The 21,011-nt window shown below is 42.1% G+C and overlaps 1 protein-coding gene across 1 annotated transcript in view; it reads right to left on the reverse strand.

Moving 5' to 3' along the window:
• Positions 1-1,534: 1,534 nt before the first annotated feature.
• Positions 1,535-21,011, reverse strand: part of GPR139 (G protein-coupled receptor 139) — a 130,934-nt gene continuing 111,457 nt past the window's right edge. Inside the window, exon 2 of the mRNA XM_083153242.1 lies at positions 1,535-5,855. Within this exon, the coding sequence (XP_083009368.1) occupies positions 4,921-5,855 (935 nt within the window). The 3' untranslated portion in view covers positions 1,535-4,920. The remainder of the gene's footprint in view (positions 5,856-21,011) is intronic.

Genomic DNA, 21,011 nt, shown 5'->3' on the forward strand with positions numbered 1-21,011 from the left:
TAGAGAAATAGGTTGGCGTACCCGTACTCACGTGGTGAGGCGATAATGGAAGCTCATCAAGGTTTCTTTTTATCCATTTTAATGATACATATAACAAAATGGGGGTCTTGATCCTGAGGAAGAGAGCTTGTCTCTCGAAACATGTTGACCCAGACTCAGTGTACTTAACAAGGCAAGGAAGTGTGCAAGGTGAGTGTAGCTAACCCGTGAATATATTGGTGAATGTTATCCGGTTTGACTTCACCAAATAACACGTGGTAAGGCACCTCTCCATCCACTCCAGACCTTTTTTAAAAAATAATTCCTTTGAAGTTTTTATTCCCCACCATTTTGTTATATGTATCATTAAAATGGATAAAAAGAAACCTTAATGAGCTTCCATTATCGCCTCACCACGTGAGTACGGGTACGCCACCCTATTTCTCTACCTAAAGATACCTTGATGCACTTATAATCCTGTTGACACAAGTGAGTTGGGTACGCCGCCAATGCTCATATGGTCACAGAATAATCAGCACCACAAACCCCTAAGATATCTCACATTGTGGATTCTTTCCATTTGTTTTATTATTTCATGTGGACGTCTGGAGATATCAAGGACCAGACATTAGAACCTAGGATCAGAGGAAAGAAGACAATACAGGAAAGAAAAGGGAAGTACTACACTCCCCTTCTTCCTTTTCCTTTGAACCAGATTCTATCAAAACAAAAGGAAGCGCCCAACAGTGGATCCCTAAAACCCATTGTACTACTGTAATTATTTTAGGTGTAATTGGGATACACCTCCAGGGACCCACTAGGCAGATCCCCTAGGTAGCGCTTCTGTACTCTGCTCACTTTTTCCATTACACATGTTTTTGTTCCAACCAAACAGATCTGAAGCTAAATCTGCGTGTGTATGGCCACCTGAAGAGGAGGATTTATTAAGCTCCTACCTGTAATTTTTCAAACCAAGCCTATAACGTCACAGTTAGGAGCTGACTGGCTGGTGATAAAGTACAAGCCACATTATCACTTCACCGAGCTTAATAAATGTGCCCCTAAGGGGGATATCCAATTAGCCTTGATGCATGTTAAGTGCAGCCTGATCACTAACATGATATCATATAAGAGGCCATTTTAATTGGCCAAAAATGGACCCGCACAAAAAAACATGGCATTGGGGATAATAATAATCAATCCTATGTGTTATTGCGGGTCTGGCGGCTGCTTAACGGACATTATGCTTCATATATAATAAGTGTGGATAAGTGCGATTATCAGGGGGAAAAGGATGTCGGCATCACAGCTAATAGGATAACCCCAGCCAAACCATATTAGAAGCGGTAAATAGTGGTGCCAAGAGGGGGACAGGTACTCTTTTTCTGGGCCCGGGCATGTAGGAGGGGCATGGGGAGCCTGCTCTTTCCCCTTCCCAGTTGTAGACAGCATTACACATTTAATTACACATTTAAATAAATATATATATATTTTATATATATATATATATATATATATATATATGTATATATATATTTTATATACAGTAGTCCTAACGAGGGGGGGGGGGGTTGGGGGGGCTGACCACACCCAACTCCATTGGCCTGCTATCCCCCGCCAAGTACCTGGGCCCAGGACAGCTCTCGATGCCGCGGGCAGTAGATAACCGCTACTAATAAGGTAGCCCCAGTAGACCATTAACTGTAAAGGTTTGTTAGCTATAAATACTCTTTAACAAACACCACAAGCCAAATATTAATAATTTAGGAGGTTTAAGTACAGGACAATTTAAAGAAACAGTGTACAGTATCATATCATTTTAAATAGCATGAGGTTCCTACAAACACATAAAAACCCTAATTTTTACTGAAAGTAACAAGTTTCTAAAAGAAAATACATTGCAGTAGTATTGTTGAAAACAAAACAAACACTGATGTGCGCTCAACTTATATTCCATACAAAAGTTAAACTTGAAACTTTTACAAAAAAAAAAAATGTTTAAGAAGTTTTTTTGGAAAATGAATTCTACCTTCAAAAAACGTCACATCATATGTAATTTCCCTTACATTCCTTAGTTAAACAGCATCAAATAAAAGTATTGATACAGTACATTATTTTTAAATACTAGGTTATAATTTATACAAAACTTTGTCATCAGAAATGCAGATATATTGCACTGAATTTAATATATGTATTTACAGCTAGATATTTTAACATTCACATTTCAAATATATAAATACAGTTTAGTTCATCATATTTTTTCTAATAGCTTATATTACTTTAGTAAACAAGGAATTAATGTGGTCGAGATGGTCACATACTGTAATGGAGAGATGCCATAGAAAATTGTTCACTGCTGAAGATGTCATTTCAGTGTTATCCACTTATTAGACATCATAAGTGACATTCTGCGAGTGTATATTATTATGCACGATGTATTATTGCAGGTATTCCGATACCACGGTCTAAAAATAGCAGCAGCTCACAATTATTCCTATGGAAACGTACTTTTAGTATCCCGCCACAGTCGAGGCAGCCATTTTGTTTCCTCAGCTAATTTTAATCTTGCCTCAGTCATGCACACAGTATTGTAATGATTTCATAGGCTGATATCACTCAAGGCTAGTGAATCGACAGTCTACAAAATGGCTGAGTCCACTTACCTGTAGCTACAGTAATAGACATTCATTAATTACTTTTAAATTACTAAGCACCAATGACAAAAAATATTAACACAAAACGATATTTTTCAAAGTGCATTTCAATGTTTTGGTTTGCAGCGCATATACTGTACTAAAGATATGAAGCATTATGCATACACACTGACTTTTACAGCATTAGGAGGCTTATGTATCAAAGCTTGTAGAGAGACATAAATGGGGGATTCGTCAAACCTTCCACACACACTCCACTTTAGTGGGATCTCCTACAAACCATAGGGTAGTGAGCACTTTTGTACAAATCGGGCCTTAAGTGGGCTGGCTGAAGGGTGTGAGATGGGAAGTGGTTTCGGGCATTTAATGCCATGGTAACGGTAATTGAATTCCCCCCGCAAAAGTACCAACCATTCAGTATCTGCCATTTTTTAAACACAGTCCATAACATGGCACTTAGGATCCGATTGTCTGGTACTTAGGGCTCGATTTAGGCAAGTTCGATAGGCTGCCTAGCAAATAGGTATGCGCCACACGCCACCCGCCGCCTTGCAGAACGCCTGCCCCCCAACCGCCTGTATAATATATTTGCACATGCGTGTGGGCAGACTCCAAACATTGGAGAAGGGGACGAATTCGGACTCATAAAAGTCTACAAGGTTTTATACTGCTTTGATACATAAGCACCTATGTTCTTTAAAGAGGACTACATGAAGCTAAAGTTGTATATTTAAAATATTTATTGTTTGTAAATATGTATTTGTTAAAAATTATTAAAAAATTAAATTTCATTTTTTATGTCTTTGTGAATGATCACAACCATAGGCCAGCATTTGATTTTCCCCTACTGCGCACATGGAACGAGAATTTGGTGCTTTAACATTGTTCCTTTTCATGCGCATCTACACAGGGTGCATGGGAAATTGTCAATGTTTCTGGTCATGCAATGCTGCCACTGTGACAGCCCCAAAGGCTCTCGCGGCCATCCCTCACAAATAAATCTGCCTCTTAAGGAAAACTGATCCTACATGGCTTGTACTGATCAAGAAGTTACCTATTAAATTACTTACATAAAAATGAAATCAATAAACCTTAAAGCATCTTAAATTGTACTGTATTCATTTGCCGTTAGCCTACAGTATATGATAAATGCAAGTCTACAGGCAACTTATTTCTAGTTGAATTACTAGGATATGGCAATGCCATTGGAAAGACAATTATTGACATATGAAGAACGAGAATTCAATTGTTTTTCTGAAAAAAAAAAAGCTAAACGTATTCAGTGGGACTTGCTGTCAGATGAAGAAATTAATTACAGGTGACTGGTCCACTTTAAAGAAACAGATAACCTAAATAAAATACTTGACTCTGGTTAGATATTGCAGAGTTGAGCTGTTTGTTACTGCTCGTTGTGCTTGTGTGTTTTTGTCTGACTGTACTAAGGCATGTTCAACAACCAGTTTAAATTGTACAGTGAATGCACCAGAGGAAGTAATGAAAAGTGCGGTGACATTAATAGATTGCACTGAAGCAAATGTTTTTTTTCCTCTTGTTTTAAATAAGACCTTCATGAATAATTCAAGCCACTATAATGTACAGATGATTGATTTGCTGAATATTTACAGCAGGTTGTATGAACACATAGCTTACATTAGGTATTGCGGAGCATAAGCAGTAGGTCACAGCATATATAAAACACTGTTACATTTGACACACCAGCAAGAAGAAGCGCAGTATAGTAAGTATTAAAAATGCAATATACCGTGAACTTCAATTACTTTATATAACATGTTCCGGAAGAATACCCCGGCTGCCCTAGTAGCTTTACGTCACTCTTTAAATGTAATATCTTGTAAAGCAAGATCACGTACCTAGCTAACATTTCCATTCCAAAAAATTCACCTGGTAGAACTAGAATTACAATAGCTGCGAAATATACATGTCTATTGGTTAAACTAAGCACCACTGAGTGTCTTTATGAGAAGTTTGAAGGATCTTGTATTGCACTACCGCAGATAAATGGCATATTTCTAGGTAATTCCACAGTAACCTCCTAAAATATGTTATGCTGGAAGAATTTCAGGCTTCAAAGTAACATTCAGCATAGTGCCGTCAACTTCATCCCACATCTAGAGATAACTTCCACCGTTGCTCCTGTACTTTCCGACACCGGCGACGGTAAATAATAAGACCTTTGGAAAGCGCCTGTGCACTTGAGTGCAAAAAATAATTCTAACAAGCTTTTTCTATCAGCTGTATTCTCAAACCACAAATGGCACAATGCGCATCACGGGGAGATTTTCAGCGGTTTACCATTCTTGTCGTACTGGTAAACAAACATTTTAATACAATGAGAATTGGCGGGTGAAATCCAAGGGCTACTGGTAATTGAGAAGTTATAGTTTGTATAAAATTGAACTGGTTGTTTCTGGCACTTGAAAAAAGCCTTCAACGTTCCGGCTGCCATTGTGCGGAACCTTTTACTTATAAAGCAATAGAGGAAGAAATTAATTGCAGTATTAAGGAGGGCTAACATGTTGGCAATGTCTGTTACTATATGCACCAGCCAACTATTATCTATTGGAGATACATAAAGATGATACAGTATCATAATTATTCGTGGTGCCCATAGAATAGCAAATATAGATGTTATTGTAAACAAAATGGCAGTGGTTTTCCCTGTAGAGTATCCTCGAAGACGGAAATTGCTTTTCCGTTGAAGCTTGTAGACGATGATGGAATTTAAAATGAAGAAGATAGAACAAGGGACCAAGTAAACCGTGAAACAATGTATCCAGATGAGAATATGATGTAAAGATGTACTTGTGTAATCCTCTGTCCAAATATTTGGCCACCAATAGTATGGGATACTAGTCAAAAAGCAAGTGATATATACACTAACTATGACCTTCCGAGTACGAGCTGGGAAAGATACAGTGTGATATTTCAAAGGGTGGCACACTGCTATGTATCTATCAATGGTCAATGGGACCGTAATCCAAATAGATGTATGTATAGAAGAAAACTCCAAAACTTCAATAACTTTGTTCAGTATTTGAGGCATCTGCTTGTTGAGTATAAAGTCCTCCAAAATGAAGTCCACAAATACTATGAAGAAAAGAACCATGATGTCTGCTGCAGCCAAAGCCAGGAGATAGTTGTAGGAGGACTTCTGTCTTCTCGCCACCAACTGAGACAAGATGATCACAGTCAGGATGTTTGCTGCGGAGGCAGAAAAAAAGAATATTATGGTCTTTGTCTATGTAAATTAATATGCAGTATAATATAATTAAGGATTTGCTTCTAGATTCGAACATATTTAAATATAGGTTTTTTTTGCAATTTGGTCAACTAAAACTGAGGACCGGTGGTGTTGTTGCCTAATCAGATTCTGGATACCATTTTATATAATGCACTAGAGAATATATATACATCCACTTTGGAAGGCTTAATACATTTCTAGTTAGGAAAGTCAACTCTAACAACACAAAGTTACCAAGAAAACTTACATCCATTTGCTCCTGAGGTCAGGCAGAACTTTCCCCGAAAATATGCTCAGAAACCCTTTTATAGAATGTACTAGATTGATGACAGCTAGAATCTCATTGGTTGCTATGGGTAAGATCATGGCTGGGCAAAGCAATGCACTGGTGCCACCTGCGGTCCTGCATAATTTTTCAACATGCAATAATACAGTGAATGGCTATCCATACTCTGATTGGTGGATAACTCGAGCCACCCACAGTCATTTACTGTCTGACTATAGGCTGGGAGGCAGGAAGAGAATGCTGATTGGCCAAACTGTTTTTATACCACCACCTGACCCTTTTTGAAGGCCCTGGGCCCTTGGCAGCTACCCATTGTGTCTATATGTTGAGGACCATTTGTTCGGCTTAGAAGGTTTGATGTATGGTATCACCTTTATGCAGTAGAATTAAAGATCGTATTTATTATCCATTTTATCACAAATTCAAATACTGCATTGGAATAAACTGTTTATTAAGTATTTTTTCATGCAAATTAACAATTTTGGCTGTTTTTTTGATATGCGGAAATCCATTATTTGTTCTTCCAATAGTGTTATTCTCAGGTACAGTAACTGACATAAAAGAGTTTATTTACAACACAATCCAAAATTACAAATGTACAGAAATCCATAACAAGCACTCAGCAATTAGCTTGATAGATCTTGTTTAAGTAGGCAATGAGTGCTAATTGTTCATTGATTGCTAAAGGCTTCTTCATATTTGTACTTTGTTAGTAAATAACCAAACCAACTGCAACATTTTTATTCTTAACTTCTTCCTATCCATCCTCTATAAATATACATAATTATGCTGAGCCTAAGTGAGAAATGCATAGAGGTTCATTATAATTAAATGACGGACAAGGGCTTTAATCTCCCACAGGCACTGTATAAGGGATAAAGTCAGCATGGTGTTACCATGGATACTTCGTGACATCATTTCGATGTCACTGCATATTTCCTTCATAAAATTTTTCCATAATAGATTTCCCAGCAATAACAGATGAGTTGTAACTTTGGCCCTTATTCTGATCGGTGCGGCCGGAGCCGCATATGCGGCTCCGACCGCACAGACGAATCCCCGCCTTGCGTACGGATCGCCACCTCCGTCCGTACGTGGATATGTGGCGATCCGTATGAAAGTGGACGGGGATACGCCTCCTCCACCTTGGGAGCTGCCCCTGCATTCGATGGTCGCCGAACATCGAATGCAGGGCCGCACGCTCCACCAGGTCCCGCAACACAAGACCACACGGACACTTGTCCGTGTGAAATCTTGTATTGGGGCGGGCAGCTGACATCCGGCGATGTCAGCTGCCCGCCCCCTACACGCGCGTCATGGCCTCATTACCATGCATACGCCCCGCGTTTGCATGGGAACGCCCATGAAACGCGGGGCGTATGCATAGGGAAATGAGGCTAAGTAGCCCCTCACGCCCCTATCCGCCCCCTTTGCGGCGGTCAAAAAATGTTTGCGGCGATTTCGCCTGCACATGCGCAGAGTGCCCTCTGCACATGCGCAGAGCGAAAACATCGGCGGAACGGCCGCATGCGGCCGTTTCCGAACCGATCAGAATAAGGGCCTTTGTTCTTACAGCAGCTGAAATGGCCACTACAGTACTGTATACTATAATTAGATCACTATAATCAGATCACTATGACAGGTGATATTACAATAGTGAGGTGCGGACATAGAATCCTGTATAACTCATTTAAATTACTGTTACAAAAATCAAAATAATTAAAATAGAAAAACAAAAAAGAAATAATCAAAATATAAAATTAGTAAAAGAAATACTTTTAATTTAAAAGAGTCCATGCACCACATACAGCCTGTATGATATCACTGTCACTTGCGGGTGCCCGGCATTCTGGCAAAATAAAAAAATGACACACTATGCTAAACCAATAAAAAGGACATCAAAAATTGTCTGTCTTTTCCTACTTTAATGTAATTATATAAGGGGGATTTATCCTAGGGGTAAGCATATATGCACATGGAGGGATGTTTGTAACCAGTGGCGTCAAGAGTGGGGGTGGGTACTTTTTACCCGAGCCTGGGTTTGCTGGAGGGGCCCGGGTAATCGTTTGTCATAATCCTAGGCACGGCGATTGCCCAGATCCGGCAATTTGCGAATCCCTGCCATGTGACACTGTTACTGGATACCCAAGCATTTGTCTATTTCAACACGATTTTAGGACCTAGTTCACGGCAACATTGGTTCTGCCTGCACACAAATTATTAATATTACAATTGCACTCTTAAATACAGTACTTCAGAGACTAACATTAAGAATGTTTCATTTAAATTGGACACTTCAAGCTTATGTTATGGGAAAAAATTAGGTTACAAAATATATTGCTAAAAGTTAACGTCACAGGAAAAAGAAACTTTTTAAATAAAAACCCACTGATTCAATTACACACAGCCTGAAACAGTGGGATGGAGTGGAATCTCTCCTGGTTGTTGGAAGATCACAGAGGCAGGTTTTGAAACCTGTCCTACTCCACGATAACTACTCCACTCCACTACTGTTGGCACCATGCATTTTAGGCGCACTACTTATCTGGGCAATAAACATGTAAGGTGCATAGCTACTGTGGGCATTATGCACATAAGGGGCACTACCAGTGTTGTAAGTTTGTCCCAGTAGTCTGGAGGGAAGATAAATACACCACACACACACACACACACACACACACACATTTTATATAAATTTATATGTATATATATATATATATATATATATATATAAAATGTATGATGAATAATTCAAGTACACAGTCTGAGGAGGTGGGCCCCTTAGGCAGTGGGACCCAGCGGGGGTTTCCGTTTAACCCCTGGGGGCCAGGGTGACCATGTTCCTAGGCATTTAATTTCTGTTTTGGAAATGTAATCTAGATACTATCTTTACCCTGCAATATGTTATGATTGAATTAGGTTAAGAACATTGATTTAAAACATATCCAACATAATTTAATTAAAAAAAAAGATATATATATATATATATTTTGTGAACATGGATGCGTGAAATACCTGTCCATTGAAAATTGTACCATTGCAACATAATAGCATTGGAGTGCTCGCGATGATAGGTTTCATAGTGATAGAAACATAGAAACATAGAATTTGACGGCAGATAAGAACCACTTGGCCCATCTAGTCTGCCCCTTTTTTTAAACATGTTACCTCAAACCATATTTGATCCTTATTTTTATGTAAGGATATCAATGTGCTTATCCCAAGCATGTTTAAATTGTACTACTGTATTTGCGTCTACCACCTCTGTTGGGAGGCTATTCCACTTATCTACTACTCTTTCTGTGAAAAAATTCTTCCTCACATTTCCCCCGAATCTTCCTCCCTCTAGTTTCAGTGCATGTCCTCGTGTTCTCCTGCTCCTCTTCCTGTGAAGAATGTCTCCCACCTGTACCTTGTTAAAGCCCTTGATATATTTGAAAGTTTCTATCATGTCCCCCCTTTCCCTTCTCTGCTCTAAAGTATACATATTAAGATCTTTTAGTCTTTCCTGGTACGTTTTGTGATGTAGGCCATGCACCATTTTAGTTGCTCTTCTTTGTACAGTCTCTAATGTATTTATATCCTTCTGGAGATATGGTCTCCAGAACTGAACACAATACTCTAGGTGAGGTCGTACCAATGACCTATACAGTGGCATTATTACTTCTTTCTTTCTACTGCTGATACCTCTCCCTATGCAACCAAGCATCTGACTTGCCTTCTTCATTGCTTTGTTACATTGCCTACCTGCTTTTAAGTCCCCTGAAATAGTGACACCTAGATCCCTCTCTTCCTCAGTAGTTTCCATTATAGTGCCATTTATACTATATTGAGTCTTTGGATTTCTGAGACCCAAGTGCATGATTTTGCATTTTTTGGCATTAAACTGTAGTTGCCATTCTCTTGACCATTTCTCTAATCTGCCTAGATCCTCAATCATTTGTTTTACCCCTCCTAGTGTGTCTACCCTGTTGCATACCTTTGTGTCATCTGCAAAAAGGCACATTTTACCCTCAATTCCATTTGCAATATCACCAATTGCGCATTAAACTGTAGTTGCCATTCTCTTGACCATTTCTCTAATCTGCCTAGATCCTCAATCATTTGTTTTACCCCTCCTGGTGTGTCTACCCTGTCGCATACCTTTGTGTCATCTGCAAAAAGGCACATTTTACCCTCAATTCCATTTGCAATATCACCACAGCACAGTGATTAGTGTCTTCACTGCATAAAACCTTCCCCTTTCATTTCTCTGCAGAAGTGGGCAGGATGCAAGAGGCTTGTCTACACTTCTGCAATCCCAGAAGAACTCCTCACATTTCTCTGGTCTCCATTGCAGGAGAAAAGACAAGTATCCTGTAGCGTTACACATCAATTCAACATTGTTACATGAGATCATTTGAGCATATAACAAATGTGCAGCTCTCAGTGGCTTTGTTCAAACTGAACTGGGTCTTGTCATACACAGCTCATGTCAATTTCTTTTTCATACATTCTATTCCCCATGGCAAAGTAAGGAATTTATATTGTGTTGTGCGTTTCCCAAATGTCTTTATATCTCTGTAAATCTATCTTGCTAAAGATCTATTTTTGCTTTGTTTTTCCAGGTTCACCAGCAGTTCGAAGTACTGTGGAGGCAAAATTGTAAAAAAGGAAAAAAGATTGACTCTCTATGGCAGGTATGTCCAAACTATGGCCCTCCAGCTGTTGTGATGCTACACATCCCAGCATGTCTTGCCATAGTTTTAGCCACAACATACACATGCCATGGATAACTCATAGGGTTTTCTTATGCTAAGAGGGACAATGACTTACATAGGCAACATCAGGACCATTTTTAAGTGGTGAATTTTGCTTTAAAGTTAAATTTTCACCATGATCATCATTTAGAGGGGAATTCATTTTTCCTGCTGAGGTCCAGAAAATAAATCCCTGATAAGTGCCCTGTTTTTGCAATTACAGCAGATAAAACACATACAGTAGATCTGTGATGAACTCTTATCATGAATTCTATGGGGTGTATTCAATGCTATATGGCTAGTTATGACGGCGAGCAGTACCGATAGTTTGCCATCATAGCTCGCGGGTAAGTAGTCAACTGACCCCATGGCACTCGCCATTTACACCTCGCTGGGTCTTTCCTGTGAGGTGGAATTGGCAAATGTGGTTCACCGAGGTTCGCTGCTATATTCAGTGGGCCCGCTGCATTTGCGGTGAACGTCGCCGTTCCAGGGAATCCTCATCATCTTCTAACGGCGAGGATTTCCCCAGAACATTGAATGTGGAGAGATGTCGGCGAGGGGGCTGGACGGTGAGGATGGCTTTTCCTCGCTAAAAAAAAGCCATCCTTACTGTACAACCTTTCCTCGCCGCCGAGTACACTGAATACCGCATTATGTGTTTTCGCTCAAAATACTGTAGGTCATTTTTCAGGCACTAATAAGTGTCTGCAATTGGATTGCCGATCAAATCTCCTTTTTAGCACCTGAAAAATCACTGGTGCTAATTGAATTCCCTACTCCAGTGGTTCCCATACTTTTTGAATCACAGCACCCTACAGTATAAAAATATTTTTCAAGGCACCCCTTTGCAAAGAGATTCACTTCTGTTTACCCACATATTTTATTATTTGAAGCCACAAGCACTGATTTTTCCTATTTCATTGACCATAAATAATTTGTATTGGTTCTGGACCACCAACCTGAGGTACCCCTGAAAGTGCTCCGAGGCACCCCAGGGAGCCTAGGCGCACAGTTTGGGAACCACTGCCCTACTCAATATATTTGATTTTTATTTGTATATAATTAATAATAATTTCAATTCATACTAACTAATACAATTGAGATATTGAAAATAATACAGATGTTCCTGCAAAATATTAATTTTTAAGAATTTCTGCAGCAATCCACCAACCACCTCAGAGTCAGTGAAGCCATGCAATCCCTGAGACTGGACTGGCTTCACTGTAACAGGCAGTGACTGGAAGTCTTACCTACCAGTCACCGGTAGTAAAGCATTCCCAATGGCAGTTTTTTTCTCCCTCCGGGACTGCCTGTCTGCGTTACGATAGGCAAATAGCTGGCTTCCTGTGCAGCCCTAGCTGGCTTCTATGGGCTGCATTCGGTGCAGTCCATAGAAACTGAGTGTTTGCATATGCGCAATTGCACGGCGGTGACTGCGCGTGCATTGATTATTCCACATATAGAAATCCTGCAAATGTGACCTGTTGGCGTACTTTAGATTGGAGATGAGAACCACTACATCATTAACTAATGTACAGTATATGGGTTCTATAGGTAAAAGTCCATAGTCTTAGTGCTGAGGATAGAATATGAAATGCAACAGAGCAGTAATAGCTAATCTGTCAACTGCTTTGAGCAGGTGAATAACAGCAAGGCACAGGTGCAATATGACCCTTTTAGGAATACTGCCTGATCATCAATATGTTTATTATGTAGATTGTATCAGTTTTATTAGAATATTGGTAAATATCTATAAAGTCTTGCAAGCTGAGACTGTGCGTATATATTTTGGGGATGCTGACTTTGAGGTATGGGGATCATATAATGATCATGGTGATGTTCGACAGTGTGAGGATTGCATTTACAAGCCAAGGAATTATTCTACCAGCACCTAATCCAAGAATATCGGAGAAGACTTTATTTTTAGATTGATCAGATTGACTCATTTTTCCTACTTCCCATACTGTATTATTAGCAACACTAATTCTGTATGAGACAGAAATAGTTCTTTAAGAACACAGATTTTGCAGTAGACCCTATTGTATCTACTAACCTGACATCTTGGACCCCCACTGCTGTTTGTCCTTATTTTTACCTTCTGAATACATTATACAGTAGGCATCTATGCCAACACAACTCATTATAATATATAACTAAGTACCAAATGGCTAAGACCTAAGAGACACATTATTTTCTTCTCTACAATATTGCTTAGAGACAGGACACCTCTTTTGTGATTAAGCAGCCTTGTTGGGTAAGGCACTGTCGCACTGTCTAGGGGCGCAGGTGTCTGCTTCATGGGCCCGATTCAGACCTACTAATTGAGCACCTAATTTCGCCCCATCTCCGATGGAGGGTGTGTGCGCATGCGCATAGTCGCTCATGAGCATGCGCAAACCCCGGAGCGAACCCCCTCGGCGAGTTCTTCACATGCGGGTTGTTTGCAAAGTGATGGATAGGCAGGGGGTGGCCACTGGGGGCATGCCCACAAAAGCTGCGGGCGCATCAATAGAAACGTTGGACGACCCCAGCGAACGAAGGTGTGCCCCCCGTATGCTTGGGGCGTGCAGCTGATGTCACATGACGTCAGCACCCATCCCCAATATTGCTGAAGAATGGGCAGGATAAAAGCATTTCCAGGCTTAATTTATCTGCGAAGAGAGGAGAAATCATTTGATGGTGAGTAACAGTGGAATTTCTCCTCTGTGCAGGGGCGTTGACAACTCAGCCAGGCCTCGGTAAATTAAGGATGGGGTGTGGCTTATGGCAGGGCATGGCCTCCAGAGGGAGTGTGGCCACATCCCCACGACAAAATAAATAAACACGAGGGAGAGAGATGACAGGCTGCTGCTGCAGTTGTCTCTCTCCCCAGCTCAGCACACAGCACTGGGCAGCATGTGCTTAGCTGGGAAGAAAGGCTGTGCTGCGGCTGCAGCCTCTCATCTCTCCCCCTACTGTCCGGCTCCCTGGGAAGGGAGAGGATTGGGGGGGGGGGGGGCGGGACTAATTACCGGGCCCAGGACTGATAGAGGGGCCTGGCCGGAGCTTTGGTTTTCTGCACCCACTTCCCCTCCCTCCCAGGCAGCACAGCACACGCTGGAGTGTACTGTACTGCAGAGGCTGCTGCTGCTGAGTCCAAGATGCACCTTGCAGAGAGGCTCCCTGGCTCACCCTAAAACTTTTTTTAAAACTATTTTTCTTTAAGAGGGCGTGGCCATGCCTCCTGCGATTAATTAACACCCCTAAAATGTTACCAGGGAGTGGAAGCATACAGCAAGACGCCATAGTAATCAGATCACTGACAGCAATGAAGAAGACACTGTCAGCACCCTGATTACTATGGCACCTTACTCAGCTGGGTATTCCACGTAATGGGTGAGCCAGCCCTTTCTGGAATGCACATCAATTTACACAGCAAGCACTGCTGCTGAGAGGCCTTAAATTATGCCTGGGTGGTGGCTGTCCCTGTTACAGCGAGCGGCAGCATATCACTCCAAAATGGTAATGAGCATTTCACTCCCCTTGGTAAGGAGCATTTCACTCCCACTTGGCAATGAGCATTTAACTCCACTGTGGCAACGATCCTTTAACTTCCTGTGGCAACGAGTATGTAATCCCCCTTGGCAATGAGCATGAAACCCCATTGGCATTGAGCATGAGGCCCCTTGCATTGAGCATGTAACCTCTAGCATTGAGCATTAAGCCCCAAGCAATGAGCCTATAGGTAAGAAGCACTTACTGTATGTGTCATAATACATAATGGGAATCACAATGTTTGGTATATTATGTAAAGGGCATCACGGTGTGTGGCATAATGTGTAAAGGGCATCACAGTGTGTGGTGTATTATGTCATGGGCACCACAGTTTGTGGCATAATGTGTAATAGGCATCATGGTGTCTGGCACAATGTGTAATAGGCATTACAATGTGTGGCACAACGTATAATGGGCATTACGTTGTGTGGCATAATGTGTAATTTCGCAGTGTGTCTAAGGGTCTCTAGCTAGCGCAATGTGTCTAAGGGGCTCTAGCTGGTGCAGTGTGTCTAAGGGGCTCTAGCTGGCGCAGTGTGTGTAAGGGGCACTACTGTGTGGTGTAATGTGAATTGGTACTTTTATGTGGCCACACCTTAAATTTTTGATACATGTCTGTATTTTTATGTAGCAATTCATGGTCCACCCACATTGTATCTCTACCTACAATATCCACAGTGAGGGGCACAAAAATCTATGTTTGCTTACCAAAAGATTAGGCTTGGGCTGGCCCTGAGCCCAGGTGTGATGTTTCCAGGCACTCCATTTGCATAGTTCATCACTTCATGCTGAATGGTTGATTATGATAAATTATTTTTTGGAAAGAGTTAAACATAATGAGTTTTCTAATGAGTTTTTTTAAATGAGTAGTAAATGTACTACTGTATATACAGAAATATTAACTTTTTATTGATGTCTGAGCTATGCATAGGCACAGAGACATCTGGAGACTATTCTTTAATTGTTTGCGTGTTGCGTTTTATTATGGATGAGCTGCTAAGTGCTTATCGTGTGACTCATTAGTTAGGGTGGCAAATACTAATAAAATATGAAAACATTTCATTAGTGATGTTTTTAATTTCTACATTACTCATATTGTATTAAAGCTTGTAATTACTGACCACCAACCGAGTGTATTCTGCCCTTAACAGAAACAACATCCACACAAAATAGTAAGTTTAGCTTATTTTGGACGTTTTTATATACAGTACACTTACATCTATTTTGAAATATATGACGACTTACAGATCATACAAAAATCACGCAGAGGCGAAAGTTGCTTATCAACGTTTCAAATGCCGTACATATACAGAATTTGAAACGTTGATAAGCAACTTTCGCCTCTGATTTTTGTATGACCTGTAAGTCCCTGAGTGCCGCACCTACACATTGCTATGATTACCTTCTTGTGAAGGCACCGGCTGCAAGCTGCTTCAAGTCATTGGGAGTGCCAAGCCCTCTGACAAAGTCCGCAGTGACGAAACGCGTCAGGGTGAGGCCTACGACGCTCCTTTTCCTCCTGTCACTGGTGTCCTGGACGTGGTGAATCTTTGCACGCCTCCCTGCAAGCAAGTCCTACGGCGTTCGAGTGCAACCGAGGTCCCGGTACAGTGTGAGCAGTATATGACTTTGGTTTTAAACCTATGCCTTTAAACAAGCCTTATTCAATTGCAAACAAGTCCGTAGATGTCAATGCAAAAATTTCAAATGAGGTGCCATAGAAGTAGATACCAGTGAATATTAACCGCCAACCACAATATCCTCTTGTAGAGCCCGGCACTCGACGATATAATTTGCCAAGGTGAAATGCTTAGGTGCCCTCTGGAGACTTGACTGTCCAACACAGATGATCAAAAAACTGCGGCACTCACAAGGCTTATTTAATTGCAAACAAGGCTTTAATCCAGAGATAAAAAGTCTGTAGATGTCAATGCAAAAATTGCAAATGAGTTGCCATGGAAGAGGGGCACCTAAGCATTTAAATTTGGAAAATTATATCGACGAGTGCCGGGCTCTACAAGAGTATATTGTGGTTGGCGGTTGATATTCACTGGTAACTTTTTTGCATTGACATCTACAGACTTTTTATCTCTGGATTAAAGCCTTGTTTGCAATTGAATAAGCCTTGAGAGTGATGCAGTTTTTTGATCATCTTTGTTGGACAGTCAAGTCTCCAGAGGGCACCTAAGAATTTCACCTTGGCAAATTATATCGACGAGTGCCAGGCTCTACCAGAGTATATATATATGAGTATATATATATATATATATATATATATATATATATATATATATATAGAACGTAGGGATTGGCATTAAGGACCGATGGGGAAATGCCGGGGTGCCTTCCACGCAGGGGTATACAATACAAGTATCCACAGAGATTCCTTTGCAGGTCCCAAAGCAGAAGAAGAGGCGGCACTCAAAACGGACTTTTTAAATCAAGTGAATCTTTGTATTAAATCATGAATAAAAGTGCAGTTCGACTGCACTTTTATTCATGATTTAATACAAAGATTCACTTGATTTAAAAAGTCCGTTTTGAGTGCCGCCTCTTCTTCTGCTTTGGGACCTGCAAAGGAATCTCTGTGGATACTTGTATTATATATATATATATATATATATATATATATATATATATGTATATCAGGGACGTGCAGTCAGGGGAGGCAGGGGAGGCAGTGCCTCCCCTGTCATTATTGAGCAACATAATAAAATAATACAAAGCAAATACTTATATGTCATAAATATATGCTTTATATTATTATTATCATTTTTACCCCGTTTTTATTGGTTTAGGAGGCCTCCCGCTGACCATGTTAAGAGCCAGAAAATGGGGGCGGGCAGTGGTCGGGGCAAAGCATCAGGCTTTAAAATCCCATTCAAGAAAGCTGTAGAAACGGCACCTTTAGAAGTGCCTCAGTGACAGGGACGTGCTTTCTGCCTATATGAAAGCACACCCCTGTCACTGAGGCAGATGTGATTGGGCAATCAGATCTGCATCAGTGACAGGGGTGTGCTTTCATATAGGCAGAAAGCATGTCACTGAGGCACTTCTACAGGTGCCGTTTCTACAGATGGAGGTCTGCTGATTCTGCTTCATGCTGCTGGGCGCTAGTTTAACTCCTGCCCGTCGGCTCCTCACTGCCTGCTCTCTCCTCGCTGTGATTACCCGCTGGAGCTCTTTTCCTCATTGTCACTAGCATGTTTTGAGCAGAGTACAGTCAGCTATCACCCAGATTGCTAACTAGAAGCCCTGCTGATAGTCACCCCTGTCACCCTGCCAGGATTTCCATCCAGCCATGCCACCTCCTTGCTACCTGTCATAGTGGCCACCAGACTCTGCTATTCAATAATTCACACTTGTAGCGGCCGCTCTGTGCGCAGGTATCACTCATGTGCCACCTGTGGGCTGCAGTAGACTTGGCGGGGCTGGGTCATTGTATGTGCTGTGAGACCCTATAGTATGTACTAGGATACCCTATAGGATAGCATATCTGTGAGATGATGGGGCCTAATTATAAACTATCACATATTAAGTGCAATCTGATGGTGGCTTGGTGGAGCCAGCGCTGACGGGTCTATGGGGAGCGCTGGGTCCAGGTTGCTTCTGCGCTGACAGGCAGGAGCTGCTCTGCTGGTCTCTGCTGCTTATGCAGGCAGCAGGTCCCACAGCTGCCTGTCAGCGCAGAAGTAACGCAGACCCAGCGCTCCCCACAGACCCCGTTTGCGCTAGCTCCACCAAGCCAGTGCCTCACCAACCACTTATCTCACCGCACGTCACTGATGTATATATAGCCAACTAGGGTGCAGCACTCAAAAACAAACGCTCCAGAGGCCAAGTTAGATCAATTTTTCAGTTTTAGTAAATTGTCATCAGTATATATAAAAGCACTAATAACCGGCACTCACCACTCCTAGATTTGGGATGCCCTATGGTTTGTGACCACAGTGTTTAAATAGAAATCACAGAGTCTTTGCACTCACTAAATTAACTAGCAATAATAAACAGTGGAGATTTTGTTGATTGATTGATCAATGCATTTAAGTCTGCAACTCCCAGCACAGGACCCCACTTTTCTGCAGGTCGATATATGAATAGAAATGATTTTATGTTCTATTGCAAATAAGAATATACTTGCATTCATTTTAAAATATATTGTACAATAGATAGAAAGCCACCTCTAGGCAGTTTTAGGCAATTGCCTAGGGTGCCGGCCACTGGAGGGCGGAAGTTGGAGCAGCTGTCCCCCCCGGATGGGATGGAGGTGAGTGTTAACTCTCTCTCCTCCCCCCCTGTCGCCGCCGCATCGCCCATCGCCGCCCTCTGTGGAGTGACTCGCCAGGCTGGGGTGAGTCTGACAGCAGTAGCAGCATCCGGGCCCCCCGCATGCCCGGCATCCCCCCCGTGTAGAAGCAGCCGGGTCCGCTGCACGCCCGGCATCCCCCCTCCCCGTATAGAAGCAGCCACACAAAATGTCATCAGGATTCTCTCTATATATAATATATGTGTGTGTATGTATTTCACATATGAATGCTTAGTTGTTCTTGAAAATGTAAATATAAAATTCCTAATATATGAAAAATTCCAGCTGTAAAATAATTACTGGAGCTTATCAAGACGTATTGATCAGTGTGCGGTATTTCCTTAGAGTGGCTGACCCTGAATGTTAGCATTGCAGCAAACCTTACCAAATTAAAATGTCAGCTGGGTTTCTCTGACAAGTTAAGTGAATTGCTGCATTTACTCGTTCCAGCTTCCATTCTGATTTTTAAATCTAATGACTGTTTTGAACAGGATCCAGTCTTCCCTTCCAGAACTGTTTGCATTAATGATTGCTCTGTGTTACAGCTCACCTCTGTTGTTTAACCATGCTGTAGAATGAATCCATCCCTAATTCTGCAGGATAAGAGCCAATGCACTCAGTGATCATGTAAACTAACATTTATGTTCCCCTAGCATTCTCAAATATTGAAAATTCTCAGAGGCTTCAATGTATCTGGTGTGCAAAAAATGTTTTTGATGAATGATATATTTCCTATAGTATGACTGATGTAGAGGTTATGACAAGGTCATCTCTTGTATGTTTTAGCTCTGTGTTCACACTGGAACCAAGTGTACACAACTATTTATTTATTTATTTATTAGCAGTTTCTTATATATAGCGCACACAGATTCCGCAGCGCTTTACAGAGAGAATATTTGCTCATTCACATCAGTCCCTGCCCCAGTGGAGCTTACAATCTATATTCCCTATCACATGTACACACACACACAGACATTCTAGGGTTAATTTTTTTTTTGGGAGCCAATTAACCTACCAGTATATTTTTGGATTGTGGGAGGAAACCGGAGTACCCGGAGGAAACCCACGCAAGTACGGGGAGAATATACAAACTCCGCACAGTTAGGGCCATGGTGGGAATTGAACCCATGACCTCAGTGCTGTGAGGCAGTAATGCTAACCATTACACCATCCGTACTGCCATGACTACAGCTACAGGACAAACTTGCCTATGCTACCGGAATGTCAGGGAGACTGAAAATCGAGTCCCACTCTCGGCCCCCTGGAAGGGTGGGCAAGCCTCCTGCATATTTATTGAAGCCCCTGTATCCCCCCCAGGGGTGCAAGTATGGCGGTACGGGGTGGTACGGTGTACCGGTAAAATATATATTGCCGGTACCCCATACCGCCATAACAAATGCCCCCATAAGTGTTCTATGTGCATGCGCGCATATGTAAGTGGTAGGGGGCGTGGCCTCCGCCGCCCCGCCACAGCTGATAGCCTTCGGAGGGAGCAAATCGTGCATCTCTCCTTCCCCTCCCTGTGTCACTCTGACATAGATGCCTGTTCACCAATCAGAGCTCGCGGGCTGGCAGCCAGTCAGGAGCCAGCCCGCGAGATAGATGTGGAGAAGGAGAGACGGAAGATGTCCTCCCCTCCCCAGGGAAGAAGCAGAAGCAGGCAGCAGTGGCGAGGGACTAGAAAGGGGGGGGGGGAGGGGGAGAGTACCCGGACCTGACCTGACTTTGGGCCAGATTCTCTAAGCTTCAAAAGTGATAAAATGGAGAGTGATAAACAGCCAGCCAATCAGCTCCTACCTGCCTGGAAAATGTCAGGCAGGAGCTGATTGGCTGGCTGTTTATCACTCTCCATTTTATCACTTTTGAAGCTTAGAGAATCTGGCCCACAGTGAGTTGCTGCTTACTGTACTTCTAGAACTGTGGGGGCATTTATGTGTGGCACGGGGGGCATATGTGTGGCACTGTGGGGGCATATCTGGCACTGGGGGTATATGTTTGGCACTGTGGGGGCATATCTGGCACTGGGGGCATATGTGTGGCACTGGGGGGCATATCTGGCACTGGGGGCATATGTGTGGCACTGGGGGGGCATATGATATCTGGCACTGGGGGCATATGTGTAGCACTGTGGGGGCATATGATATCTGGCACTGGGGGCCTATATCTGGCACTGGGGGCATATGTGTGGCACTGTGGGGGCATATGATATCTGGCACTGGGGGCATATGTGTTGTACTGTGGGGCATAT

This window comes from Crinia signifera, chromosome 7 (genome assembly GCF_055691185.1).
Source record: "Crinia signifera chromosome 7, ASM5569118v1, whole genome shotgun sequence".
In the NCBI taxonomy this organism is placed as follows: domain Eukaryota; kingdom Metazoa; phylum Chordata; class Amphibia; order Anura; family Myobatrachidae; genus Crinia; species Crinia signifera.